A 26,543-nucleotide genomic window follows, 5' to 3' on the forward strand; every position below is an offset into this window, starting at 1 on the left:
ACATAATGCGTGAAGTTGTGGACGTGCAAGAAGAGCATTTGTGGTTAAGAAGTATATAAATGTATTTTTTTTAATAAAATGTCCGCTGGTTTGTCTAGATAAGACTCTTATTCGTCGGCTGGATCGTGTCGAGACTTTGAAGCTGCACTGAAACTCACATTTGGACCCCATTGAAGTCACTATATGGAGAAAAATCCTGGAATGCTTTCCTCAAAAACCTTAATTTCTTTTCAACTGAAGAAAGAAAGCAAGACATGAATATCTTAGATGACATGGGGGAGAATAAATTATCAGGAAATTTTAATTCTGAAGTGAACTACTCCTTTAAGCATCCAGCCTTGAGCAACACTACAGTATCGCAAAGGAGAAGGAAGCTGAGAGCTGTTTTTACCCACAGTTCAAACCACAAACCTTATCAGTCGTTCTAATGACAGACGACCCTCAACTCTTTAAATATTACAACATGACCTGACATCTTGACCTCTGAGTTCGAGGTTAAACCCCGTCGTCATGAATATGAGCTCGGCAGCTGCATGTCTGCTGGGAACTGGCCAGTTGCTTTGGGTTCTCAGAGTTTTAAGACCCCATGAAATCAATATCGTTGAGTTTTGTGACTTTTAGTCCATGTTTCTGAGCTGTAAGGTCATCTGTGTACTAGTGCAGTCCTAGAAATAAGCTTTTATGCAGAAATGTTTGGGGTCGGTCTTAAAAGAGTCTCTTCTGCTCAACCAAGACTGCATTTATTTAATCAGAAATACAGTAAAAACTGTGAAATATTATTACAAGTTAAAACGGCTGTTTTCAAATGTGAATATATTGTAAAATGTAATTTATTCCTGTGATCAAAGCTGAATTTTCAGCATCAGTCTTCAGTGTCACATGATCCTTCAAAAAAGTATAGTGTTAAGTGTGTGTGTTTTGTTCAGACCGTGAGAAGACGCGCTGCGAGCTGCATAGGGAGAGCATTACGGGCGCTGAGTTTGAGCCTCGTGGTCCTCGTCCCGGTCAGTATGTGCCGACCTGTGATGCCCAGGGTGAATACGAGCCCATGCAGTGTCACGCCAGCATTAGGCAGTGCTGGTGTGTGGATCGTGATGGACAGGAGATCTCTGGCACTCGCATGGGACCCGGACGCTTTCCTGAGTGTGAGTCCTCCACATGCTTTACTCATAGGTCCTGTTTACACCTGGTATTAAGATGTGTTTTGGTCGATCGGATCACAAGTGGACGATGCTAAATACAAAATGTTTTGAGCTTGTCCACTTTCAACCACTTCCAGAGGCAGTTGGAAACACATTCAACCGGATTGCTTTCATAGTGTAAACGCTCATGTGATCAAACAGACACAAAAGACGCTTGCTCTCTGAATACTGACTTAATGCGGGAACATTATGGGAAGAGCGCTAGACAGACGGGATTTAAACTTTAAAAGTTTGGTTTGAAGATGAAAAACGTACCTAGCACAATGTTCCCTCACCATTCCTGATTTCTAACACACACTCACAGTGTTCGGCTGGTCTTGAGGCTGTCAGAGCAGAAATAAAAGCTGCTGCTCTCCGTATGTTTCTCAGTCGTCTTCGGTCACGTTCATATGTAAATTGCACAAGCTTATTTTGTCCATTATATTGAATGATCTGAAAAAGCCCATACATCTACCCTCCCATAGACCCTCCCCTCGAAGAAATCAGGACAGAAGTGTTTGAAAGTGGACAAAAGAGGCGGATTAAAACACCAGGTGTAAACGGGAATGAGTCTCCCTCGTCTACTTGTGATCCGATCGACCAAAACACATCTTAACTCCAGCTGTAAACAGGGCCTTAATTCATGTAAATGTATTCTAGTAGACCCCAAAATATGGATACTTTAAAATATCTAATATAACTTCAGGGTTTACACTTTACTACCAATGAATTTTCATTGGTAGTTTAACTCTTCATTATTCGTCATTTGTAATTAGTTTTTTTTTTTTACTCACAAATAGCAATTTCCATTAAAATCTTAATAAATTATTATTAAAATATTTTAGAGCTTGACAATAAAAATGATAATGAAATTAATAAAATATAAAAACCATGTCTTAAGATTTTATTCGTTTCCATGGTCTATAAATCACACTTAAAATTCCCTTACACCTTAATTTTTTCAGCTAACACCCTTTTTATTTTTAAACCATTTGTTTATTTTAAAGCTCGTTTGTCATTTTAAATAATTTTTAGCCATCTTGTGTCCCGTTTGGAAATGTGTTAAGGCCTCCTTGGTTGAGAACCACTGGGAAAATTCCTACATAAGCAGCTCTTTAGGTTTTGGAACAAAGCTAATGTTTTTATTGCCACATTTTCTGCACATAGAGGTAGTGAATTCCCATAGTCATTTTATATTCCTCTCTTTATATTCCTCCTCAGGCCCTGGTGATTTCCCCGGCCCGATTAGACCAACACCCAACCCCAACATTACTCCTTTGCCTCCCGGCAGTCACGTCCTCTTCACCCAGAGCGGGAAGATTGAGTACGTTCCTCTGGAAGGTCATGACCTGAAGAAGAATGAAGCCAAGACTGCACTGCACCTCCCGGTAAAGCTTTAACCCAGTGTGTCTGTTAGTGTAATGTGGAAGAAGAGAGTTTATACTAGTGATGGGAGAAACAAAGCTTTTCGAAACTTTGAATCAATTGCTTTGCAAAATGATTCACTGTTTTAAAGCGCTCAAAACGCCAGGTGACGCCTGCTGGTCAGAACGGTGTAAAAACATGCATAAAAACAACTTTTGCAAGTTGAAAGTATAATCTATTATATTAAATCTAATCAACAAATTTGATAAAAGAGGAAAAAAAGAAAAAAAATATAGAGAAAAAAAGATTTTTTTTTTTTTTTTTGGATTCATGGAAAGCTTGGTTAATCAGGCCAATAAGTTCTATTTTATTATACAATAATTAATAACAATAAAGAATATATTTATATTTTAATAAACAATTCAATAATCAATTTTAAAAGGAATTTAAACCTGTATGATATTACGCTGTACCCACATTGGACCAGCGGTTTGGAAAATGGACGGATGATTCAGCGCCATCTTCTGGTCAGACACGGGAATTCATTCAGCGCGCGAATCTCACAGTGCATTATGGGTATTCTCTAGCCGTTGAGCGTACATCGGTTGTACACACGTTATTGTGGTGCATTGTGGGATTGAATGAGTGCACTCGATAACGTCCACTGTGATTTCGGACATCACTACAAATGGCTGTATAATCAAATAGTGCCCTATAAGGGTATAAGGGGTGATTTCGGACATAGCCAATGTTTCCAAAGTGCCTATAACTAGTTTACACTAATTCCTTAGAGTGCAGCAAGTACTTGTGTTGGTCATAAATGCGGTCTGGTACATTTTGAAATGAGTTTGATACGCAAAAACGACTAAAAATTCTGTATTATGCAGGCCAGACAAGTCATTTTGCCGTTGTCAATTTGTAAAGAAAGACTAGGCGCCTGGCACATATATATATTTAAACATGCATACCTATAGACTAAACACATAATACACATGTGCGTCACCGTTTTCACAGATTCACGTTTTTGAATTTTGCACAGAGATGATAATGTTTTTCAAAACTTGCACCTTGGCACCTATTTCAAAGTTTGCGTTCTCGAGCCCCAAACACTGTTGTCGTGTAAATGAGCGGCCAGAACACATTAAAAGTTTTCTGTTTTCTGTTAAAGCGTGTGACGTGTTAGCGGCCCGTAAGTTAATAACTAATGATCTTTGCGATGGAAGTGAATCAATCAAAAACTAACTTTAGCTGGACAACAACTTTATTCTAGAGCTGCTGTAAAGCCAAAACAACCTCTGTGACTTTAATTTCCTATTACCACTTAAAGCTGCTTTTGAAACAATCTATATTGTTAAAAGCGCTATATTAGGGTGACCAAACGTCCTGTTTTCCCAGGACATGTCCTGTTTTCACGTCCTGTCCTGGTCGTCCTGGCTGTTTTTTATAAAGTGATGAAAATGTCCTGGTTTTCATTATTTTTCATTGGGCCATTAAGTGTGTACCGGTACTTTAAATACACGCTTGCCTTTGTACACAAAACATATGAAACCGGCTTCGGCTTCGCCCCGTCTTGTTATAATAAGCGCATAGTTGCAAGGTTGTGAATGCATTTGTCAAGTATTTTTTGATGCATTCACCCCCCAACCACGCCCCCACCCCTTAGCCACGCCTCCCTAAACCACGCCCCCACCCCTTAGCCATGCCTCCCTAAACCACGCCCCCACCCCTTAGCCATGCCTCCCTAAACCACACCCCCACCCCTTAGCCACACCTCCCTAAACCACGCCCCCACCCATCAACCACGCCCCCGTTTTCTTTTCTGAAAACTAAAATATGGTCACCCTAGCTATATAAATGAAGGTGACTTGACTATGTAGAAGTGCTTGTGTGGAGTATGTTTAGACTGAATGAACATCATTCACAAAACTGTTTTGCTCCGTGGATTCATCCAGAAGTATTTCCCCTGATTCATTCCCGGCTGCTTTGAGGCTCTGGTTTGCATTAGTGCAAAGCCTGTTTAGGGATGTTAGCAACTTAAGAGTGAACGTGTCACTGTGGTCTCTGTTCTGCTCGTAGTTTGTCTCTCTCGGCTGGATTGTTGATAACACGGAGCCAGAGAACTTCTGGGGGGATCGCTGGGGAATTTTAGGATTGCTTAACTCCTGTTTTTCTTGGAAATGTCCGTATGAGAGAAATTGTGTTTATCGGAGCCATATGCTGCCTCTCCTGATTACATAACCTCCATCGGCATGTAGCCGTATGAATGTGAGGAGAGATTCCAGGAGAAACAGACCAGACAATTTACAGAAGAAAATGATGTTAGCATGCATGTTTTCCGCAGACGCCCTGGACTGAACTGGTACCTCGTAAGTGTAAAAATGTACATTACAGTTAAAAAAAGTGGGGTTTGTGAGATATTTTTAATATAATATAATATAATATAATATAATATAATATAATATAATATAATATAATATAATATAATATAATATAATATAATTACTGTTTCAAATAGCTGTTCGGTAATCTGACTTATTTAATTTTATTTTAATGTTATTTTGTTTATTTTTGCATTATATTACCACAATTGTCTACAGTATAGTGCTATCATCCAATCACTGACTCATTTACGATGATCAAACCAGTTATTTTTTGAATAATTGTCTATGGAAATATTTCCTGTATTGTAACAACTTCAATTTGATCTAATTATTGAGGATTGCACCGTAAAGTAAGTGCATGAAAAAATGCGAACATTGTTTTTAATACATCAAAAGTTTCTCCCAAACCTAAAATAGGCTTTAGTTGTAATTAATATTTTAATATTTTATGTTTTTTGTATTGTATCTTGCAAAAAATAAGGTGATCAGATATTATTTATATATTGTGCATACACATACGGCTTTCGCACTCCCCTTTAAATCACAAAATATGCCTTAGAAAATGATGCAAATCACTCTAATAGTTTAATAGTTTAGTAGAACATTAATAGTTCTTAATGCAAAATGCAATTCTCAGTAAAATACTTTCTGTACCATGTCACTTTTCGATCAATTTAATGCTTCCTTAGCTGAATAAAATTAATAATTTCTTTCAAAACATTTTTTTTTAAATGGTAATGTATTATTAAAGTATAAATATTAGTATAAACAAATTGAGAAATCGACCTGTGCTGATGCTATTATATTCAATGTCCCTGCTTGTTTTTTAGAAGCGTATATATGTGTTAAAAACTGTGTGCATGTTCTCACATAATCTATTTTTTAATCTATTAATTCATAATTATGCAAGTCACTTGCTTTTTTGCATGTTTACTATATACCTTTGCTAGTTTGCTGTATCTTTCTGCTCTAATAGTGAAGCACACTCAGCTCTGTTTAACATATTTTGATGGTTAATAATATTAACCATCTTACATTTCAGATAATATTGGGTCTGTTAGTATATATTACATCATCTTCCCAAAGGTAACCTGTCAGCTATACCAAAGACTTTATATATAGGAAGACGGTGCACTCATATTACTTATGAATGGGAGAAAGTGCAATGTGCAATATGGCAGAATAAGTCCCGCCTTCTAAATAAAAGAGCCAATCGCTGAGTGATAAAGTCATCGCATCACTGCAGCTGCTGTTAGAAGCTCACATTGGCTGGTCCAGCCTGAAAAATAAGCTTTTTTAACACTAATTGAGCATAAGAAACAACATTTATGGGACTGGTCATGTCAGATTATGTTGCTGATCTGAAATATGTTATTTAATTGTGAGTTCGGCAAGCTGTTTTTGAGATTTCAGGATTCCCCCTTTCAAATAAATAGGGCTTGGTCATGAATGAAATGTCCGCTGAGTGAACAGACTTTCCATGAAATGGACTTTGATATACAGTACATTATAAGAAACGTCAGCACTCGAGGACAGTGCTTCAAACTGTCCAAACAGTTGTGTAAACATACACAGTCTTCATAAATATTATGGTTTTTCACTATTCCTGATTATTTTGCTAATTGATTTAGACATTTGGCTTATGCACAAGGTTTGTATTTTCATCTCTTGACTCCTGAAAATGAATTTTTATGGGTTATTGTGTGCAGCACTGTTAGGAAATCATAAATCTGAATGAATCTTCATTCGCATCTGGCTCTCATTTATTGCTCACATGTTAACATTTACTGTAACGACTAACATCAGTGAATCTTATTAAACAAGAGGAAATTCAACCATACGTAAAAAACAAAGCTGGCCCGAGAGTCATTTGACTCATGTTTTGTCTAGACAGACGGACTGAATGCCAGAGGAGAACTTTAGTGCCGCGTTGTCATCTTAAACACTTCCATGCATGTTTGTGAGATCTTTTTATTGTTTTTGCAGGAGAAAGTGGTGATTGGGATTGCTTATGACTGCTTGGAGAAGATGGTGTATTGGACAGACATCAGCACACCTGCCATCAGCAGAGCTAATCTACAAGGAGGAGAGCCCGCCTACCTCATTAAATCAGGTAGAGTTCGTTTAGACTCGTCCTAATGTCTTCCCAAACCTGCGTGATTCATGGGAAATTTTGATTTCATGGGACACTGGTTAAAATCATCTCAATATAGAGGTGGGCGATATTTCAAAAATATATTCTTTTTTTTCTTTTTTTTGCCAGTATCACAATCCACAATCTTTTTCATGTTGGTTTTAAGACTAGTTAAATTTGTTTCTGCTTTGTTTTTATTCCGAAATTTGTTTTTATCTCCCAATTCTGATATTTATAACTCACAGTGGCAAGTTTATATCCCACAATTCTGAGATTTTTCTTGCAATGGCGAGTTTGTGTCTAGCAAATAAACTCGCATTTGCAAGTTATAATGTCCAAATTGCAGGATATAAACTTTTATATATAATATTATTTATTTATTTATTTATTTATTTATTTATTTATTTATACTTTTATACTTTAATTATTTAATTATACTTTATTTATTTATACATACTTTAATTATTTATTTATTTATTTATACTTTATTCATTCATTTATATTTATTTATTTATACTTTAATTAATTATTTAGTTATTTATACTTTAATTTATTTATTTATACTTTAATTATTTGTTTATTTACATTTACATTTACATTTATGCATTTGGCAGACGCTTTTATCCAAAGCGACTTACATTGTATTCAAGGTACACATTTTACATTTTGTCAGTTCTTTAATTATTTATTTATACTTTAATTATTTATACTTTAATTATTTATACTTTATTTATTTATTTATTTATACTTTAATTATTTTATCATTGTTGTTAAAAATAAGAACAAAAATGCACATTACAAAAAAATAGGACAAATGCAATATAAGGAAGTTACAAATGAAATAAACTTTTGAATGGTCTCTGAACATTATGAAACATTCCATAATGATAAAACGGAATATTCCCTACATTTTTCTGTTAGCTGGGATCGAACTGGAACTGATAGAATGTGCACTGTAGCACAATACGACCATGTCTCTATAAAGGCAGATCGTGGAGACATTTTACTCATTCCCAATCTAATATGGCCATATCGCACACCACTATCTCAAACTGTCTCTTGTTTCAGATCTGGGCAGTCCTGAGGGCATCGCTATTGACCATCTGGGCAGAAACATGTTCTGGACAGACTCCATGAAGGACAGAATTGAAGTTTCCTCATTAGATGGATCACAGAGACGTGTCTTGATTAATACAGACCTGGTTAACCCGAGAGCCATCCTCACCGACCCCACCAATGGGTGTGTTGCTCCAAATTGCTTGGAGTAGTCTTCGTTTTTTAAATGTTTTACTTTATACTGGTCAACTGGGCATAAAAACGTAGTTTGTTCTAATTTGAATCAGAAAAGTATGACTACTTATTAAGACACAGTCTCGACACAGTTTCTGCCACAGGGTCTAAAACTAACACTTCAAACATGAGGGAAAGAGCGGCTTGGCAAGTAAAGAAAATGTTAATTTCCTCCCGGATAGAAATGCAACGTAATACATGGTTAAATCAAATTGTAACACCGTGTCCTAACCAGACGCGATACGATAAGATTCCAGCAACAAGCAATTTGCCTGTCCACACCAGACGCGACGCGACTGCTAAATGCGTCAAAATCAATCAGAACCCACAGCCAATCAGAACAGCATGTGGGCGGAGTCAGCCAATCAGAACAGTGTGTGGGCAGAGTCAGCGAATCAGAACAGTGTGGGCGGAGTCAGCCAATCAGAACAGTGTGGGGTGGAGTCAGCCAATCAGAACAGTGTGTGGGCGGAGTCAGCCAATCAGAACAGTGTGTGGGCGGAGTCAGCCAATCAGAACAGTGTGTGGGCGGAGTCAGCCAATCAGAACAGTGTGTGGGCGGAGTCAGCCAATCAGAACAGTGTGAGGGTGGAGTCAGCCAATCAGAACAGTGTGAGGGTGGAGTCAGTCAATCAGAACAGTGTGTGGGCGGAGTCAGCCAATCAGAACAGTGTGAGGGTGGAGTCAGCCAATCAGAACAGTGTGTGGGCGGAGTCAGCCAATCAGTCTCGCGGCACCAGAGAGTAATCTTGACGACACTCGCAAGAAAATGGATAAGTACATAATCAAATTCACAAATATTACACCATTTAAACATTATTTAGAATACATACTGAGTTACTAAAACAATCTTTGTCAAAGAATACACTTGTTTGTTCACAGTTTGAACGTTCTTGTTTCCCCATTTGTTTAATTTCAAGATCTGAGGTGAATTATCCATTGTTGCTTTTACAGCTACAAAGCTGGAGCACTAAATGATATTCAAAGTCACATTTCACGCTTTTAACATTAAATAAAGCACATAAACAGTCCCTGAGATTATCATCGCCACACTTTGTGTTTGTTGTTCCAGCGCGACGTTGCAGAAAAATAGAAACCGTTTCTTAACCGTTAAACCGTGATTAACCGTTTAATCACTCTGATTAACATGGAAAATAACCTTTTATCGCGCATGGCGTGTAGTTAGGACACGGTGTAAGAAGGATAAAATGCCAGCTCTGAAGCGCTTGTGTGCCACATTTGGCATAATAATATCATTATTTTATTAAAAATAATAAAAAATATGTTTTCATGGCTGAAATATTTATGGCAGGTGAATTTACACATTTGACCTATGCTAGTTTTGTCAGTTTTACGATAAGCTTCCATTTGTTAAAATGAGTAAACTACATTAGTTAACAAGAACTAACAATGAAAAATACGTTTAAAGCATGTATTAATCTTAGTTAATGTTAATTCCAAGATTTACTAATACATTTAAGTTGGTATCATTTAATGGACCAGAGCTAATAGGAATGAACTAACAGTCGTCAACGTTAACAATGATTAATAAATAGTGTAACAAATGTATTTCTCATTGCTAGTTAATGTTAGTTAATGCATGAACTGACGGGGCTTTATTGTAAAGTGGCACCGTTTTGTTTATATACTTATTCTTGGCATTATGAATTAATAATGCTGATTTCTGCAGTGAAATAGTTATTGGGAAGTGTTTTCAATGTCGGTTTCTCCATCAGCTACATCTACTGGGCCGACTGGAACAGGGACTCCCCTAAAATTGAGATGGCTTACATGGACGGCACAAATCGGAGGGTCCTGGTCAAGGATGACTTGAACCTCCCCAACGGTTTAACTTACGACCCTCGGACGTCTCTGCTGTGCTGGGCGGATGCTGGTACGACTCCAGTTCAGAGACACATTCACTAGTGCAATAAAGTCACAGCTGTTTGAGCCTCTCGGCAGGAAAACAACTTATTTTGATCACTTGTTTAGCGCCGTTAAAGCCACAAGCTCCATAAAATGTAGGGGTGTAACGATTCCCTCATGTCACGATTCGATACTGAACTCACGATACGATATTAATGCGATACTCCAAGACATATGATAAAAGGTTAACAAAAAATGAACTGTTGATTAAAATGCTAAATTTGGTTTTACATTGTGTGTGTGAATGAATAGTCTTGGACTTGGTGCTGAAACCCAAAGCACAGGACAATAGAGACACCAGAATAACAATATTCACGATACTGAAGATGAAAATACAGAATTATTTTAGACGAATATGCTTTCAGACATTTGGCATTATCAGGACCCACAAATATTCCCCCATTGCATTATTATACAATATATACAACATTATATATAGTAGTTTAATGTAGTACTGACACTAAAACTCTGAAAACTTTTTATTTTGGGTGAACTATGCACAATGCATAGTCACTATCCATGATACATATTGTTAAATTTTTGTATTGTGATTATATTGTGACACGATATATTGTTACACCCCTAATAAAATGCTTTGCTTGGTTGAAACGGTCGTGTTGATGGTGATGTTTGGTGTTTTTGATGCAGGTACACATAAAGTGGAGTGCATGAATCCGCAGCATGGCAGTCGGACGCAGCTCATGGAGGGAATCCAGTATCCCTTCGGATTGACTACTGATGGAAAGAACCTCTACTACACTGACTGGATGAGGTGAACCTTCCTTTTAACAGCTTTATGCTTTTGTGAGAAGTTAAAGTCCCCATGTTGTCAATCATTTTATCCCTTAAAACTCACCTTTGATGACCAAAATGACATATTTAAATGTTATTTCCTTGAAAAATGAGTCGTGCCTTAAAATATCTTGAATGTAACTCGACACCCTTGCCTCATTTAGTATGTGCGGTTCTATGAATATGCAAATGAGCCCCGCCTCCACTCACTCACTCAGCTCAGAGATCCACTGGTTGTCGATCACACATTGATCTGATTGGTTACAAGGTAGTTTGTGACGTCGGAAACACCAGCGATTTCAAACCGTGTTTTTGAAACACATGGTTTGTCTTAAAGCATATTAAAAACGCCTTATAGACATATAAACAACATTAAAAGCTTGATTTTCACCACAGGGTTACTTTAACTGAATCAAGTGAAAGGTCGGTTCGGTTTTTTTGAGTTTTTTAAAGAAGCCTTATCTGCTGACCAAGACTCAAAAATACAGTAAAAACATGTTGTGAAATATTATCTCAAATATTTTAGATTCTTTGCTAAAATACATTCTCTTCGCCCAGTTTATTGTTCATTGACTACTATCAGTATCCCATTCATAGGTTTATCTCACCCAAAATTGTAAATATTGAGCCTCAAAACATTGAGAGCGGCCTGCTCAGATCTGTCAATCTCTTTCCAGCTCAGCCAATAGCAAGAGTTGGGGGCGTGGCTAATGTAGCAGGCGGAGCCAGAGGGTGTTTCGCCGCTGTTATACGAAAAAAAAAAAAAAAAAAAATCAGTTACACGGGTGTAAGCCAAATTTTGCGTCATTTAGACCAAATACTTTAGATACAAAAACAGTGCACTCATATTACTTATGATGAATGGGAGAAAGTGCAACAAGCAATATGGCAGAATAAGTCCCGCCTTCTAAATGAAAGAGCCAGTTGCTGACTGATAAATTAATCGAATCACTGCCGTTAGGAGAAGATTAAACAGGACATAAACACATCAAAGCGAATGGGCCATTGAGATGCAATGCTCTTCAATAGATGTTTAAAGGGTTAGTTCACCCAAAAATGAAAGTTCTGTCAGTAATTACTCTCCCTCATGTTGTTCCAACCCCGTAAGACTTTCGTTCATCTTCAGAACACAAATTAAGATATTTCTGATGAAATCTGAGAGCTGTCTCACTCCTCCATAGGCTGATGGGTAATCGAGATCTGCCATCCCAGAAAGTTAGTAAAGACAATGTTTAAAATAGTCCAAGTGACTACAGTGGCTCAACCTTCAGTTTATCAAGCAACGAGAATACTTTTTGTGCGCAAAAAAACTAAAATAATGACTTTATTCAACTCTTTATTTTCTTCTTCTGTGTTTCTCTGAGTGAGTTCACGTAGTGTAACAGTGTAACGTAGTGTAAAGTGTCAGAACGTAGGCTCACTATTGGCTGACGCTGGTCATGTGTGTGATGCTGGCCAATAGTGAGCCTACGTTCTGACGTACAACCCAGAAGCGCTGCGCTGTTACACTTCATGGACTCATTTAGAGAAACACAGAAAAAAATGAATAGTTGGATAAAGTCACTATTTTTGTGCACAAAAAGTATTCTCGTTGCTTGATAAACTGAAGGTTGAGCCACTGTAGTCACTTGGACTATTTTTACATTGTCTTTACTAACTTTTCTGGGATGGCAGATCTCGATTACCCATCAGCCTATGGAGGAGTGAGACAGCTCTCAGATTTCATCAAAAATATCTTAATTTGTGTTCTGAAGATGAACGAAAGTCTTACGGGGTTGGAACAACATGAGGGAGAGTAATTACTGACAGAACTTTCATTTTTGGGTGAACTAACCATCTAAATAGATGCTCTGATGTGTCGAGGGTAAACGGCCTCAAACTGTTGTGTCGCATTATGTCCAAAAATACACCCGGTGCAGATACTTTGAATGTGTTTATTATAAGAAGAACACTCGCGTTTCCCATGAAACACAGCTAAAAGTATCCCTTATATGTTGGACCATTTATTGACAGTAGCCTACGTTTACCTCTTGAGACATGCCGTCACAAGCATCTGTCAGATATGTGTGTGTGATCTTTGAGTTGTGGGTGTGTATAAATATTTTTATTTGTGTAATTCCGCTAGGTACCACTAGTGTCGCAGAAACTACATGCTTCACCTTTACAACAACTGTTTTCTATGTGAATATATTGTACAATGTAATTTATCATCATTACTCCAGTCTTCAGTGTCACATGATCCTTCAGAAATCATTCTAATATGATGATTTGATGCTCAAGAAACATTTATGATTATTATCAGTGTTGAAAACAGTTCATATTTTTGTGGAAACAGTGATACATTTTATTTTTCAGGATTCTTTGATGAATAGAAAGTTCAAAAGAACAGCATTTATTTGAAATATTATCTTTTGTTACATTATAACAAAATATATATCTTTACTGTCACTTTTGATCAATTTAATGCATCCTTGCTGAATAAAAATATGAATTTCTTAAAAGCAACTTACCGACCCCAAACATTTGAATGGTAGTGTGTTATAAGAGAATAATATGAATAATGTGAACCACACTGCAGAAAATCATCAGATTTGGTCTGGGCGGTGTTGATGGTGTTGATGGTGTTGATGGTGTTGATGGTGTTGATGGTGTTGATGGTGGTGATGGTGTTGATGGTGTTGATGGTGTTGATGGTGGTGTTTGTTCGTGGTTCAGAAAGCAAGGTCAAGGTTCAGTCCACTAAAGCTGTGAGCTGTTCTTCTGAGGCCTTGATGTGTCGGTTCGCGAGCACAGATTCCCTGAACGGCAGCAGGCACAGGTTCGGCGCTTTAACCCCGAGTGTGTTTGCTATGCCGAGGTCGGGTCAGGAGGGCTGTTTCAAGGCTAGTTGCAGCTGTGTGCGATTTCACAGTGGCCTCTCTCTGATCGTCCTCTCTGTTTGTGGACAGTCTTGATGGAGCTTATTATAGCAGTTGAGGACAATGAGCAGAACAAAAATAACTCGTCAGTATGCATTACAGCAGTGAGAATCTGGGATAAAAATCTCTTTATCACAGTCCGCATGTTGTAACGTCCTGCTCCAATTAGTACTAAGGAATTTGTTTATGCTTTATTATCAATGGACGGACGACAGTTTTGAGGAGAAAATTAAACTAATTTAGTTTAGCTTAAAGCCCCCCTGTGGTGAAATCCAGTTTTTAATGTTGTTTATGTCTATGTGGTGTTTTTAATATGCTTTAAGACAAACCATGTGTAAATTCATAAGTCGACACCATTGCTGAGTATTTTCTCCTTAAAACTGCAGTGAACCAAAGACAGTCTCAATCAGATCAACGTGTGATCATCAACCAGTGGATCATTAATGATTAATTAAATCTTAATTATTTGATATAAAATAGTGAAAATTGTGATTTAAATTTCAAATAAGTGTTTTCTATGTGAATATATATATATATATATAGTAAAGTGTAATTTATTCCTGTGATCAAAGCTGAATTTTCAGCATCATTACTCGAGTCTTCAGTGTCACATGATCCTTCAGAAATCATTCTAATATGATGATTTGATGCTCAAGAAACATTTATGATTATTATCAATGTTGAAAACAGTTGTGCTGATTCAGAAACCGTGATATACTATCATTCAAAAGTTTGGGGAAAGTAAAATACTCTTCATTATTCATATATACTGTACAATAAAGAGTTGTGTGTGTGTGTGTGTGTTTGTGTGTGTGTGTGTGTGTGTGTGTGTGTGTTGGATCAGGGGTGCTGTAGTCGTGGTGGATCGCTACTCTAGAAGAGAGGTCGATGAGTTCCAGCCCCAGAAGCGAGCACGTCTGTACGGGATCACTATGGCACGCGCCTCCTGCCCCTCCGGTACGATTCCTCCTCCTCATGGGTTTCACTTCTTAAAGGGATAGTTCACTTTGAAATTAAATTTTGGTATGTTTTAGCTTAACTCAAGGGCATCCAAGATGTAGGTGTCTTTTTTTCCGCAGTAGTTTAAATTTTTATATTTTTAGGTCAAACCGTTCTTGTCTGTCAGTCATATAATGCAGGTCTATGGTCACCACCTCAAAGAGCATGCACAGAGAAGTCCAAATTAAACAATTCCCCATCGTAAGTACACATTGATGGCCTAAGACACGGAACGAGCGGTTTGTGTGAGAAAACGAACAGTATTTATATCGTTTTATAACGACGTACACGCACGAGAGATCACTTCTGGCGCTTGCGCAGATTAAGCCAGAACGCCCGCACACGTCACACACCAGGAAGCGCGCGCGCCCTCAGATAACTTGGACGTGGTTGTGTACAAAGAGGTAAAAACGATATAAATACTGTTCGTTGAGAAAAAAATTATAATTTATAGACTTTTTACCTTCAATAGTTCGGATTGAGCTGATCAACAAACGGACAGGGAACTACGTCATCACGTTGAAAGGTCACGTCGGCGCCGGCGGAAGTACCGCCCCACTGTTTACAATGCGACCGTACGTAGGAGGATAGTTCAAATAGTATTGTTTGCTATTATATATATATAGTAATAGTATTCAGTGAATATGAATAGTATATGAATAACATTCTGATGAATATGAATAGTAGTTTTGCCGGCGCCGTGACCTTTCAACGTGATGACGTAGTTCCCTGTCCGTTTGTTGATCAGCTCAATCCGAACTATTGAAGGTAAAAAGTCTATAAATTATAATTTTTTTTTGAAAATGACCTATCGTTTCGCTAGATGACAACCTCTTCTTCAGCTGTGATCGCGTACAGCCCGTTTAAACACTTCAAAGACTTTTGAAACTGCATTGATTTGGACTTAAAAACGATGGTAACCAATGAAGTCCATTGTTAGAATAAAAATCCAGAAATGTTTTCCTCAAAAAACATAATTTCTCTCCCAACTGAGGAAAGAAAGACATGGATATCTTGGATGGCACTGGGGTGAGTAAATTATTAGGAAATTTTCATTTTGGGGTGAACTAATCCTTTAAAGGACAGTAATTTAGACAGTAATACATCTAGGATGATTTCAGGGTGAGTAAATCATGGGCTAATTAATAAATAAAGTGAACTACTCCTTGAATGCCGCTGACGTGAGATGGTCAATGTTCCCCATCAGGTCAGAACTACTGCTCGACCAATAATGGTGGCTGCACACACTTATGTCTGGCGACTCCTTCTGGCCGATCATGCAGATGTCCAGACAACGCTGTCGGACTGGGGTGTGTGGAGCGGGACGGCAGGAACTGAAGAAGATTCAGTCACATGACCCTTCATCTGAATCTGGTGTGAAGCTCCGTCCTTCATGATCACCTGAAACATGCAATAAAGCCACAGTCTCTATTAAAGATTTTGAAATGCATCCTCGCCTTAAACACGCTCATGGTGCTTTAAAGAGCAAATACATGCTAATGAGGTCATTGTGAATATCTCTAACAACTAACATTATTACCCCGATACTGAGAGTATCCTTTCTAAACAAATAATGACACAATTGTGACATAACCTGACATAAATACGTTTACACATACAACTGTTCAATAAAATCATATTTTGTTTATTTAGCCTTGTCATATTTTTGTGTTGTTCAAGTGCTTGTTTACTAATTAAAACTGTGTTTTTATTTGCTCACACACATGTTCAAACCTCTCATGCTGACTGTGATAATGAGTCTCAGAAGGGAACACGGGTAAATAAAGCGCTTGTGCACAGGAATGGCCAGCAGAGGGCAACAGCAGACTAAACATCAGGTGAAAAGATTGTCCCTGCCTTAGAAAACCATTAATAGTCTGGTTATTATTATATCTTGACTGTTCAGATCATTAATTACGTCATAGCATTCTATTATTATTTTACATTTAGCAATTATCAAGTGTTGTCGCCACTGAAAGAAATCATGAATTTCACCTGATTTATGATAACTGGAAATGTAATAGAAGTAAATGAGTAGAAGTGATGAAATATATTGGACACCATTTTTTTAAAAAGAAACAAGCATTGTGTTCTCAAACTCCCTTTCTGTCGTGATAATGGAATTAATAATGAAAAGTCTGAAAAATAAACATTTTGAGATGAAAAAATTAATAGTTGATGCATTTAAGTGTATACAAACTAGTGCTGTCAAACTGATTAATCATGTCACATAAAAGTTTGTGTTTATATGTATGTATATATATATATATATATATATATATATATATATATATAAATAAATAATTGTGTGTGTGTTTGTTTATATAATGTGTGTGTGTGTGTGTGTGTGTGTATATATATACACCCAAATATAAACAAACTTTTATGTTAGATCGCAATTAATCGATTTGATGGCACTAATACAAACATTTTCTATTATATGATTAAATACATGCACATACAATTCATAATATTAGACATTTATGTTATGGATAGTTAAAGTGTTTCACAGCTAGTATAAGAGAAAATTCAGATAATTACTACATTGCTAAAAGTTGAAAAAGACCTTATAATTTTAGATGATGAAAAAATAATCAGAAATACAACAACTGGATTAAGAATTACAAGAATAAAATATGAATATGATCGATGTGCTATTGAATATTAGTTTTGATAGATCAGGATGATATATGAGTAAATGTATGACGTTTAATGCGTGAAAATGACTCGAACACTTAAATAATTTATGAATCTGTACAAAAGATTGGTGACATCATGGAACAGTGGCTTAAATCTGATCAGAGTTCAGACTCAAATTACGTCTTAATAATTTAATGCTTCAGGTTTTAAAAGCACTCCCGCAAACATCCTCTTATTTTCATAATAAAGAGGAAAATAAAGAGATGCCCTGTGACTGGCGAACATTATTGTGACTGGAGCTCCTGGAGCCACTGCGCAATTGCGTCATCACGTGAGCCCCGCCCACACCGGGAGCAAGAGACGCACGCGCGTAAGCCCCGCCCCTACAGGGGGGACACGATTGGCGTCATCAGAATGACTGGTGAGAGGGAGCGTCCTCAGAGGCCGCAGATTTGATTGACAGGATGTTAGCGTCTATTCAACCAATGGCCACTTAGGATTCTGTTTTGTGGGCGTTATTTCCTGTACTGTTTTGCATGTCATTTTTTTGTCTTCTAAATTGCTTGTGTTTATGTTAGAAGGAGGACCGGAGACGAGGTACGTAAATTGTAATTGTATTTAACACGTCTTAAACGTTACGTTCAGATGAATAATATGGCTACAGTGATTAAAATGGCTGGTTGGAATTGTGCAACCTCATAATAGAAAGAAGTAAATCAATGAGTGTTAGCCTAAGCTGTGCTGCGGGATATTCTGCGCCTGCTGTTGCGTGAAATGATCCAGATACACGCAAACATGAGTTCCTGTCTGCAGATACGAACCAAACAATCCTTATTTGTTCTGGTTAATGTATTTTTTACTGGTTAATTCACGTTAATGTTGACACCGAAGCTAATATAAGTGCCAACTTGTATTCAACAGAAAACAGTGTACTCTGATATCACTGCTTCATTTGTCTGCTTGCGCTGTAACTTGACAGCAACTGTCAGCTAGATGTAATAAACTGACAGGAATAACGTACTTTTTACGTCATTGAATGCTAACTGTAATTTGCTGTGAATGGTGCAGTGCAGAGCTCAATTCGCGCCAGTCGTACATTTAAAAGTTCTATTTTATCTCTGTAGGTAGTAACGGATTCAACGGACTTTACATCTCTTGATCTGGATGGAACCCTAATGAAATTACATGAAACGTTCCCGCGCATGCAGTTCAAATTTACCCGCGGGATTTTAGAGCTTCTGTTCTGTCGCTGCTGTGGATGAACCGGAGCCGGTGTCGGTCACCTGGACATGGCCAGCTCACACCTGGCTGATCTGTCCCAGGCCTGGGACAACTACATGGACTGCCGTGCACAGGGCGCAGATCTGCAGGTGAGCGCTAGTAGACGACAAACTTTGTTTGTGGGCTTGTAAAAGACTTGCTTGAAAGCATTGAAGTCTGAAAGCTATGCAATTTATACAGAGATGTGAAGTTTCAAAGCTTTGTGGTTGCTAGGGTGTATTAGACAGACATTTCCAGTTGATTTTTTAAATATCTTGAATTATTGTTTTTAGAAAACAACCATCCATCCCTTTAAAATAAGCACTGTGAGTGTGTGCAGTGTGGTTTAATGCAGGGTTTTCAATATTTTAGATGTCACACAGACCCCCAAATAATATGATAATCATCATTCGAGGGACCCCAAACCAAAATTTAAAAGACAGCTAGCCTATATAAGACTTCCGTTCATCTGACATCTACACAACTACCATTTTGATGCTTCAAAAAGTTCATAAAGAGATCATAAAACAAATCAAAATGTATTGAGTGGTTTAGTCCAAATTTTCTGAGGAGACTCTATCACTTTATATGATCAACGGATTGAATTTAAGCTTTTATTCACATAAAAACTTTGATCAGCGAACATAAATGGAAGCTCAAACGAACCTGCTTGATGCGCGAGAACAAACCTTTAGCGGACGCTCAAACGTGATAACATGAGAATGAACCTCATTGGTTCTTGCTGAAGCTCAAACGTGATGCGTAACACGAGAATGAACCTCATTGGTTCTTGCAGAAGCTCAAACGTGCTGCGTAACACGAGAATGAACCTCATTGGTTCTTGCTGAAGCTCAAACGTGATGCGTAACACGAGAATGAACCTCATTGGTTCTTGCAGAAGCTCAAACGTGCTGCGTAACACGAGAATGAATCTCATTGGTTCTTGCTGAAGCTCAAACGTGCTGCGTAACACGAGAATGAACCTCATTGGTTCTTGCAGAATGAACCTCATTGGTTCTTGCTGAAGCTCAAACGTGCTGCGTAACACGAGAATGAACCTCATTGGTTCTTGCTGAAGCTCAAACGTGATGCGTAACACGAGAATGAACCTCATTGGTTCTTGCAGAAGCTCAAACGTGATGCGTAACACGAGAATGAACCTCATTGGTTCTTGCCGAAGCTCAAACGTGCTGCGTAACACGAGAATAAACCTCACTGGTTCTTGCCGAAGCTCAAACGTGCTGCGTAACACGAGAATGAACCTCATTGGTTCTTGCCGAAGCTCAAACGTGCTGCGTAACACGAGAATAAACCTCATTGGTTCTTGCCGAAGCTCAAACGTGCTGCGTAACACGAGAATGAACCTCATTGGTTCTTGCAGAATGAACCTCATTGGTTCTTGCTGAAGCTCAAACGTGCTGCGTAACACGAGAATGAACCTCATTGGTTCTTGCCGAAGCTCAAACGTGCTGCGTAACACGAGAATAAACCTCATTGGTTCTTGCCGAAGCTCAAACGTGCTGCGTAACACGAGAATGAACCTCATTGGTTCTTGCCGAAGCTCAAACGTGCTGCGTAACACGAGAATAAACCTCATTGGTTCTTGCCGAAGCTCAAACGTGCTGCGTAACACGAGAATGAACCTCAATGGTTCTTGCCGAAGCTCAAACGTGATGCGTAACACGAGAATGAACCTCATTGGTTCTTGTCGAAGCTCAAACGTGATGCGTAACACGAGAATGAACCTCATTGGTTCTTGCCGAAGCTCAAATGTGATGCGTAACACGAGAATGAACCTCATTGGTTCTTGCAGAAGCTCAAACGTGCTGCGTAACACGAGAATGAACCTCATTGGTTCTCGCACGTCAAGCGAGAATGCTTCAGCTTGTTTAACACAACTGATGTATGCATTGATGAATGTTTATATGTGAATAAAAGCCTTAAATTAAATCTCATCATATAAAGCAATCGAGTCTCTTCAGAAAATTTAGACTGAACCACTCAATTCAAAGTGATTAGTTTTATGATCTCTTTATGAGCTTTTTGAAGCATTGATCAAAGTGGTAGTTGCGTAGATGTCAATGGGGGCACAGAAATCGCTCAGATATTATTAAAAAATATCTTCATTTGTGTTCCCGAAGATGAACGAAAGACCATTGGGATTATCCATGATAATTAAAAATATTTCTACATGGTACATGTCCAAAAAACACTTGCATAAAATGCTTTTATCCAAAGAAACAGAGAGAGAAAAAAAAACACATGGTACTACAGTGGATGATATATATTTGTTGATGCAGTCATAAGCTTTTTAACATCACACAGCAAGAAAACATGTAGATTACTTTCATAGTTATTTAGAGATATCCTGCTTAAGCACTTCTTGATCATATTTGCCGTATGCGTACCTGTTGACTGCAGCTGTCATAGAGCGACGGCCAGGAATATTTCAGATTATATTGACTGTTGGTTTGATTCTCCCTGTACTTTGCTAGACGGGCGTCTGATGCAGAACTGCCTGTGAATTCAAGTGTGGTTTTTATCATAAAATGCACAAGCAAAGTGTCAGAAAATGATCACACTAGACAGTCTGAGAGACATCAATGCATTTAGGCTGAGATCAATGTGTGGGATTTTTGATTCGCAGCAGCTGAAACACGAGCAGATTGACACGTAGAAGCAGATTAGGTTAGGCCTAATGCACTTTGTGTCAACTGGCTTAACTAGCTTTTTATTATTATTATTATTATTATTTACTTTTTCTCAGATAAACATTACACTTAAATCAGATGGACATCATCAAATGCTATATATCGAATATCTTCATATCAAAAACATACACACTAGGGCTGGGTATTGAGCTTGCAATTCGATTAGATTTCGATTACGATTCGATTCAATATTGATTATTTTGGATATCAGGTAAAATACATTTCAAATTTTCTCAAGGAAAACAAATCTAACTATTATTGTGAACTATGGGAGTCAGCTATAGCCTATAGGCTTCATTAGCCTACTATAATATTGAAGGTAAAAATTAACTGATTTGTATACAAACACTTAAATGGTGGCTGTCATAAAAAACTTTCCAGATTTATTCAAACATGCATTAAATATTGAAGAACATTAAAAATTATAATGAATATGTAATATGGTGCATATATTTAACAAAATGCTCCTCTCTAGAGTTAATTTTTCTAGCTGACTAACGAGTTTATGGTCACTGGATATGGTTTTTCTGAGGTAGCCTAAATGTGACGTTACATGACATTGTTTCTAACGTCTTTCCACGGTTATTATTTTTCGCGGTAATTATGTTTTTGAATTTCATAAGAAAATGGACGTAATTTGAAATCTGAGACTTTGTTTCATATCAATAATAACAAAGCACAAAGATTATTGCGATTTATTGGATGGGATGCGCGCTACAATGTTCCATTCATTCATCAACTGAAAACAGGATGACTAATCGATTCTTAGGATTTAAGGATATCGTTTCGTAAAAATGAGAATCGATTAAAATCGAGAAATCGATATTTTTTACCCAGCCCTAATACACACACAACATACAAATATATGCCCATATATACACAATACAGTTGTGTTTGCCGTACATCTACTCATCAGAAATGTAAACTTTTATTTTTAGGCTTCTCTAGTGTTTTGAGATTGAATTGTGGAGGTGTTTGTTTTTACAGACTTTCTCTTTACTGAACCCTGAACTTCAACCTGAGACATCCGAGGAAGAGTCTTTATGTAATGATGTGGGTTTTGGGTGTAGTTTCTGAAGGTTTTGGGTGTAGTTTCTGAAGGTTTTGGGTGTAGTTTCTGAAGGTTTTTGGTGTAATAATTTCTGCAGGATTCGGTGTAATAATTTCTGCAGGTTTTGGGTGTAATAATTTCTGCAGGTTTTGGGTGTAATCATTTCTGCAAGGTGCCATTGTTCAGACAGACAGACATTCCCGCCTTCATCAGAGTGTTGGCCACTGTACAGGGTCTTCTTGTCTTGTATTTATGTAAGCGAGTGGGTGTGTTTCTGTTCACGCGTGTTTGTGGCTGTGCGCTTTGCTCTCAGTTTCCGGCCGTATGGTTTCACCACACGACAGTTCTTGTCAACGCTAAACGCTGACACCGTATCACTAGTAAACCTTGTGTGACTGAAGACTGTGTCTCCTTCCCTGTTGTGATGCTGTTTCTGTTTATCCATCCAGTTGGTTTTGAATGATTATTTATTGTCATCCATCAGGTAAACTGCTCATTTATGCTTGTATGATGGAGTTGGCATTATTTAGGTTACTAAAACTAAATATAGCAGATTCGTATACCTACACTTACTATTGGTGCTGTATAAAGTATGTACTGTATAGGGCTGGAAGATTAATCGGAATCCTAATCATTTCCTTCAATTATTATATAAATTCACAAAGATAAGAAATGCACACTTTCATTAAAAAAAAAAAAAAATCCCACTTTTAATAATCTAGCATCTTTACAGTACAAACCTTGTCAGTGAACTGAGTGCAAAAAAAAAAAAAGTGCATCAATCGTAATCAAGGTAAAATGCCCTAGTACTGTATATCATGCACGCATTTGCATTTTCTCTATAAAATTCAAAGTTTATCAATATGTGTATAACCAAAACACACTAACAGAGACTGTATTCCAAAATGCAATGTATTTGACCTGACCTGACCTTTCATTTCCAGTGTGAAAAGCTGTTTGAGCCATTTTGTATGAGATAAAGATAAGTTATGTTTATAATAAATGTTCTGTTTATTATGAGCATGTTGTGCAGTTTTGTAGTTTTCCACATTGTGCTGTTATTGCTATAGCTGTGGTGTGGCTTTCCCTGTTCTTATTTGAAAGTATTATTAAAACTTTTTAGTTATGTTTATTTTTTTTGTCATAGTAATTGGTCTTGGTGTGAACATGCCTTTAGATGTGAAAGTTCAGGTTTGAAGCGTGTTGAGTGCGCTGATGAAGTGCGGTTGGCAGAATGAGTTGGTGAAACCGAACGCTGGAGAAAAGGTCATCCGTTAACTGGATGTGCTTCACTAACCACACACTTTTCCATTGCACTACAGGCTGTTATTTCATTGGAAGAGACTTTCAACATTTCAGTGTTGCTTTAAATCAGTTGTGGTTTGCATGAGATGTGTTTAAGATGAGATTTGATAACAGAGATGTTGTTTGCTGACAGGATGCCTGCAGGTCTCACTTCTTGTTGCTTTTTATGTCTATACAAGTAGCGTTTCATTTGTACACTTTAGGAGAGAGTATTTTTCTCTACACACTGAATTGATTGATTGTGGGTGAGTTTGTCATTTTCATTCTCATTTGTAGTGGTTCAAATGTTTCATGCGAGTGTCTAATGTGAAGAGTGCTGATGAAATAACGGGTTTGATGACTTGTATTCTCTTGTAGCGAGTTTGTCGAGCTGTGATTGAGAAGTCTCTGGTAGTAGGGGTGTGCGATATCACGATTAAAATGTCTCCACGATCTGCTTTTGAAGAAATATCGTAGTATCGTGCATTCTATCAGTTGCTGTTCTGGCACCTCTGTTCCAACATACTGTACAACGCGACGTATATTCACATCAAATGTTAACACGGAGGAACTGGACACTGCAGTTCACAAAAGTTCATAATTTGCATGTGCTTTAATGCCTTGTCGGTTAAACATTTAATTCGCGTGCTGATGCGCTGTTCTAACGTGTGCGTTTCTGAGCGCGTACACGTAAAGCTCACAGGCACTAAAAGCCTGTCTAACAGCGCCTAGTTATCTTTCGAGTCTTATTGTGCTAATACTGTCAAATACACACAAGGTTTACATAAACAAAGTCGGTTATGTCTAAAGTGAAAACAACAGAGAAAATTTAGAGAAAATCTATTTGCCAAATGCGTGTGTATTAGACGCGTCGCGTGCAGCTCTTAAAGAGACAGTAGCCTAAAGCCTGGTTTATACTCGACGCGTCCGCACGAGCGCGAAGGTGCGCGCGGCAAAAATGACGTCATTGCGGTGTGGGCGGTCGTGCGCGTTGGGTTCGCAAGACCCAATTTCGCCTGGCGGTGTGCGCGACATTTTTTGTAACAACGCACGCGGCGCCGCATCCGAAGATGAACGACTTCGAGCCGAATCTGGCCGAGCTCGAACTTCTCACCACACCGGCACCCAGTTTGCACGTCTAAATGAGTTGATTACATTTAAAAAATGAGCATACAATAGCATAAAAAGTATTTTTAATGAACATAAAGGTCCATGTTTAATAAAAATGTTCACGAAACTTAATGAAGTGTTTAGTGAAATTAGAAAATATGTAAGAGATCGTTAATTTAGTTATGTTGTATACACATTCTCATATCCATATATTTTGTTTTATTGTCACAAGTAATAATCTCAGGGTTTACTGGGTTTTACACGATTCTTTTTGTAGTGTGGTATTGGTGGTGGTGTACTAAAATAAACATTGTCACGTGTGTATAGCTTTCTTCTTCTCACCGCTGATTCCTGATGGTTTAGAGGACAATTACTCGAGTCGCCCCCTGTCGTTTCAAAGAATAGTACAACGGTGAGCGCGTCAAGTATAAATGCCTCGTCCGTTTGCGGAGGTGCGCGCGCAGTCTGCGGAGACTCGCGCTGCGGAGCCAGGCGACAGTATAACCAAGGCTTAATAGTAAACATGCTGCCGCTCGTCCTTAAAGAGATAGTTCACCCAAAAATATACACTATGGAAGTCACTGGGGTACATCAACTGTTTGGTTACCCACATTCTTCAAAATAACTTTTATTTTCAACAGAAGAAAGAAACTTATTCGAGTTTAAAAAACTTGAGAGAGTAAATTATGACAGAGTAAATTTTGGGAGAACTATCCCTTTAATGCTAATTAAACAACAAAACGCAAAGAGGAAATCACTCACTGCTCTTGACTGAGAACTTCAATAGCTTTTATAAGCATCAACATATAATTTATACAATGAAGTCTATGTTGTGTTTTATTTTCATATTTGTTCATTTAAACACTTTCTTCAATGCTACTGTTAAATACACCTACTGTAGCTGAAAACATAAAGCACTGTTTATTTCATTTGGACATTAGTTTGGCTGTAATGCTCAGTCACAAAATAGTAAAACCAACATAAAAAAGAATCGTGATAAAATCGTGAATCGTGATTTTCCTGAAAAAAATCGTGATATGATATTTTTGCCATATCGCCCACCCCTATCTGGTAGTTTAATCCGGTTTCACTGTCAAATCTGTCCATCAGTCGTCACAAGTGACATCTAGATACACTCTTCCCATTGAGCTTTAAACGAACAGTTCAACTAAAAGTGAAAGTTGTGTCATGACATTTACTCTTCCTTATGTTGTTGTTGCAAAAAAATGGTTTTAGGACACACAAAATTATCCAGTTTGGAGTTAATATGTGGAGATTACAGAGATAATCTGATATTCTGACTGGCTAAATACTTTAGATCTTTACTTTGGCAACATCTGGGTGGTTTACGTGACTTTTGGGAAGTGCACATGTCTCCAGTGTCAGTTCATCAGAGTTAATCAGAAACATGAGTTCTTAATATTTGCATCAACTGATCGATCTCTTCAGATCTTTCTCTGAAACGGCACCGGTCAAATGTTTAGACACAGCGACTTCTTTA

The 26,543-nt window shown here is 37.8% G+C and overlaps 2 protein-coding genes across 6 annotated transcripts in view; both read left to right on the forward strand.

Moving 5' to 3' along the window:
- nid1a (nidogen 1a) overlaps nt 1-16,638 on the forward strand; it is a 38,532-nt gene extending 21,894 nt beyond the window's left edge. Inside the window, exons 13-20 of the mRNA XM_084092376.1 lie at nt 927-1,145; nt 2,403-2,569; nt 6,914-7,040; nt 8,130-8,301; nt 10,088-10,245; nt 10,926-11,049; nt 14,832-14,944; nt 16,194-16,638. Of these exons, the coding sequence (XP_083948502.1) occupies nt 927-1,145; nt 2,403-2,569; nt 6,914-7,040; nt 8,130-8,301; nt 10,088-10,245; nt 10,926-11,049; nt 14,832-14,944; nt 16,194-16,324 (1,211 nt within the window). The 3' untranslated portion in view covers nt 16,325-16,638. The remainder of the gene's footprint in view (nt 1-926; nt 1,146-2,402; nt 2,570-6,913; nt 7,041-8,129; nt 8,302-10,087; nt 10,246-10,925; nt 11,050-14,831; nt 14,945-16,193) is intronic.
- Nucleotides 16,639-18,160: 1,522 nt separating this feature from the next.
- lyst (lysosomal trafficking regulator) overlaps nt 18,161-26,543 on the forward strand; it is a 125,399-nt gene continuing 117,016 nt past the window's right edge. For 3 of the 5 annotated variants that reach the window (XM_084093959.1, XM_084093961.1, XM_084093960.1), the window contains exons 1-2: nt 18,161-18,223; nt 18,751-18,996. In XM_084093959.1, the coding sequence (XP_083950085.1) occupies nt 18,916-18,996 (81 nt within the window). In that variant the 5' untranslated portion in view covers nt 18,161-18,223; nt 18,751-18,915. Of the gene's footprint in view, nt 18,224-18,750; nt 18,997-22,918; nt 23,133-24,107; nt 24,199-26,543 lie in introns of those variants that run through there. The other 2 variants (XM_084093962.1, XM_084093964.1) reach the window with 2 other exon arrangements.

This window comes from Abramis brama, assembly GCF_963993115.1.
Source record: "Abramis brama genome assembly, chromosome: 19".
Taxonomy (NCBI): domain Eukaryota; kingdom Metazoa; phylum Chordata; class Actinopteri; order Cypriniformes; family Leuciscidae; genus Abramis; species Abramis brama.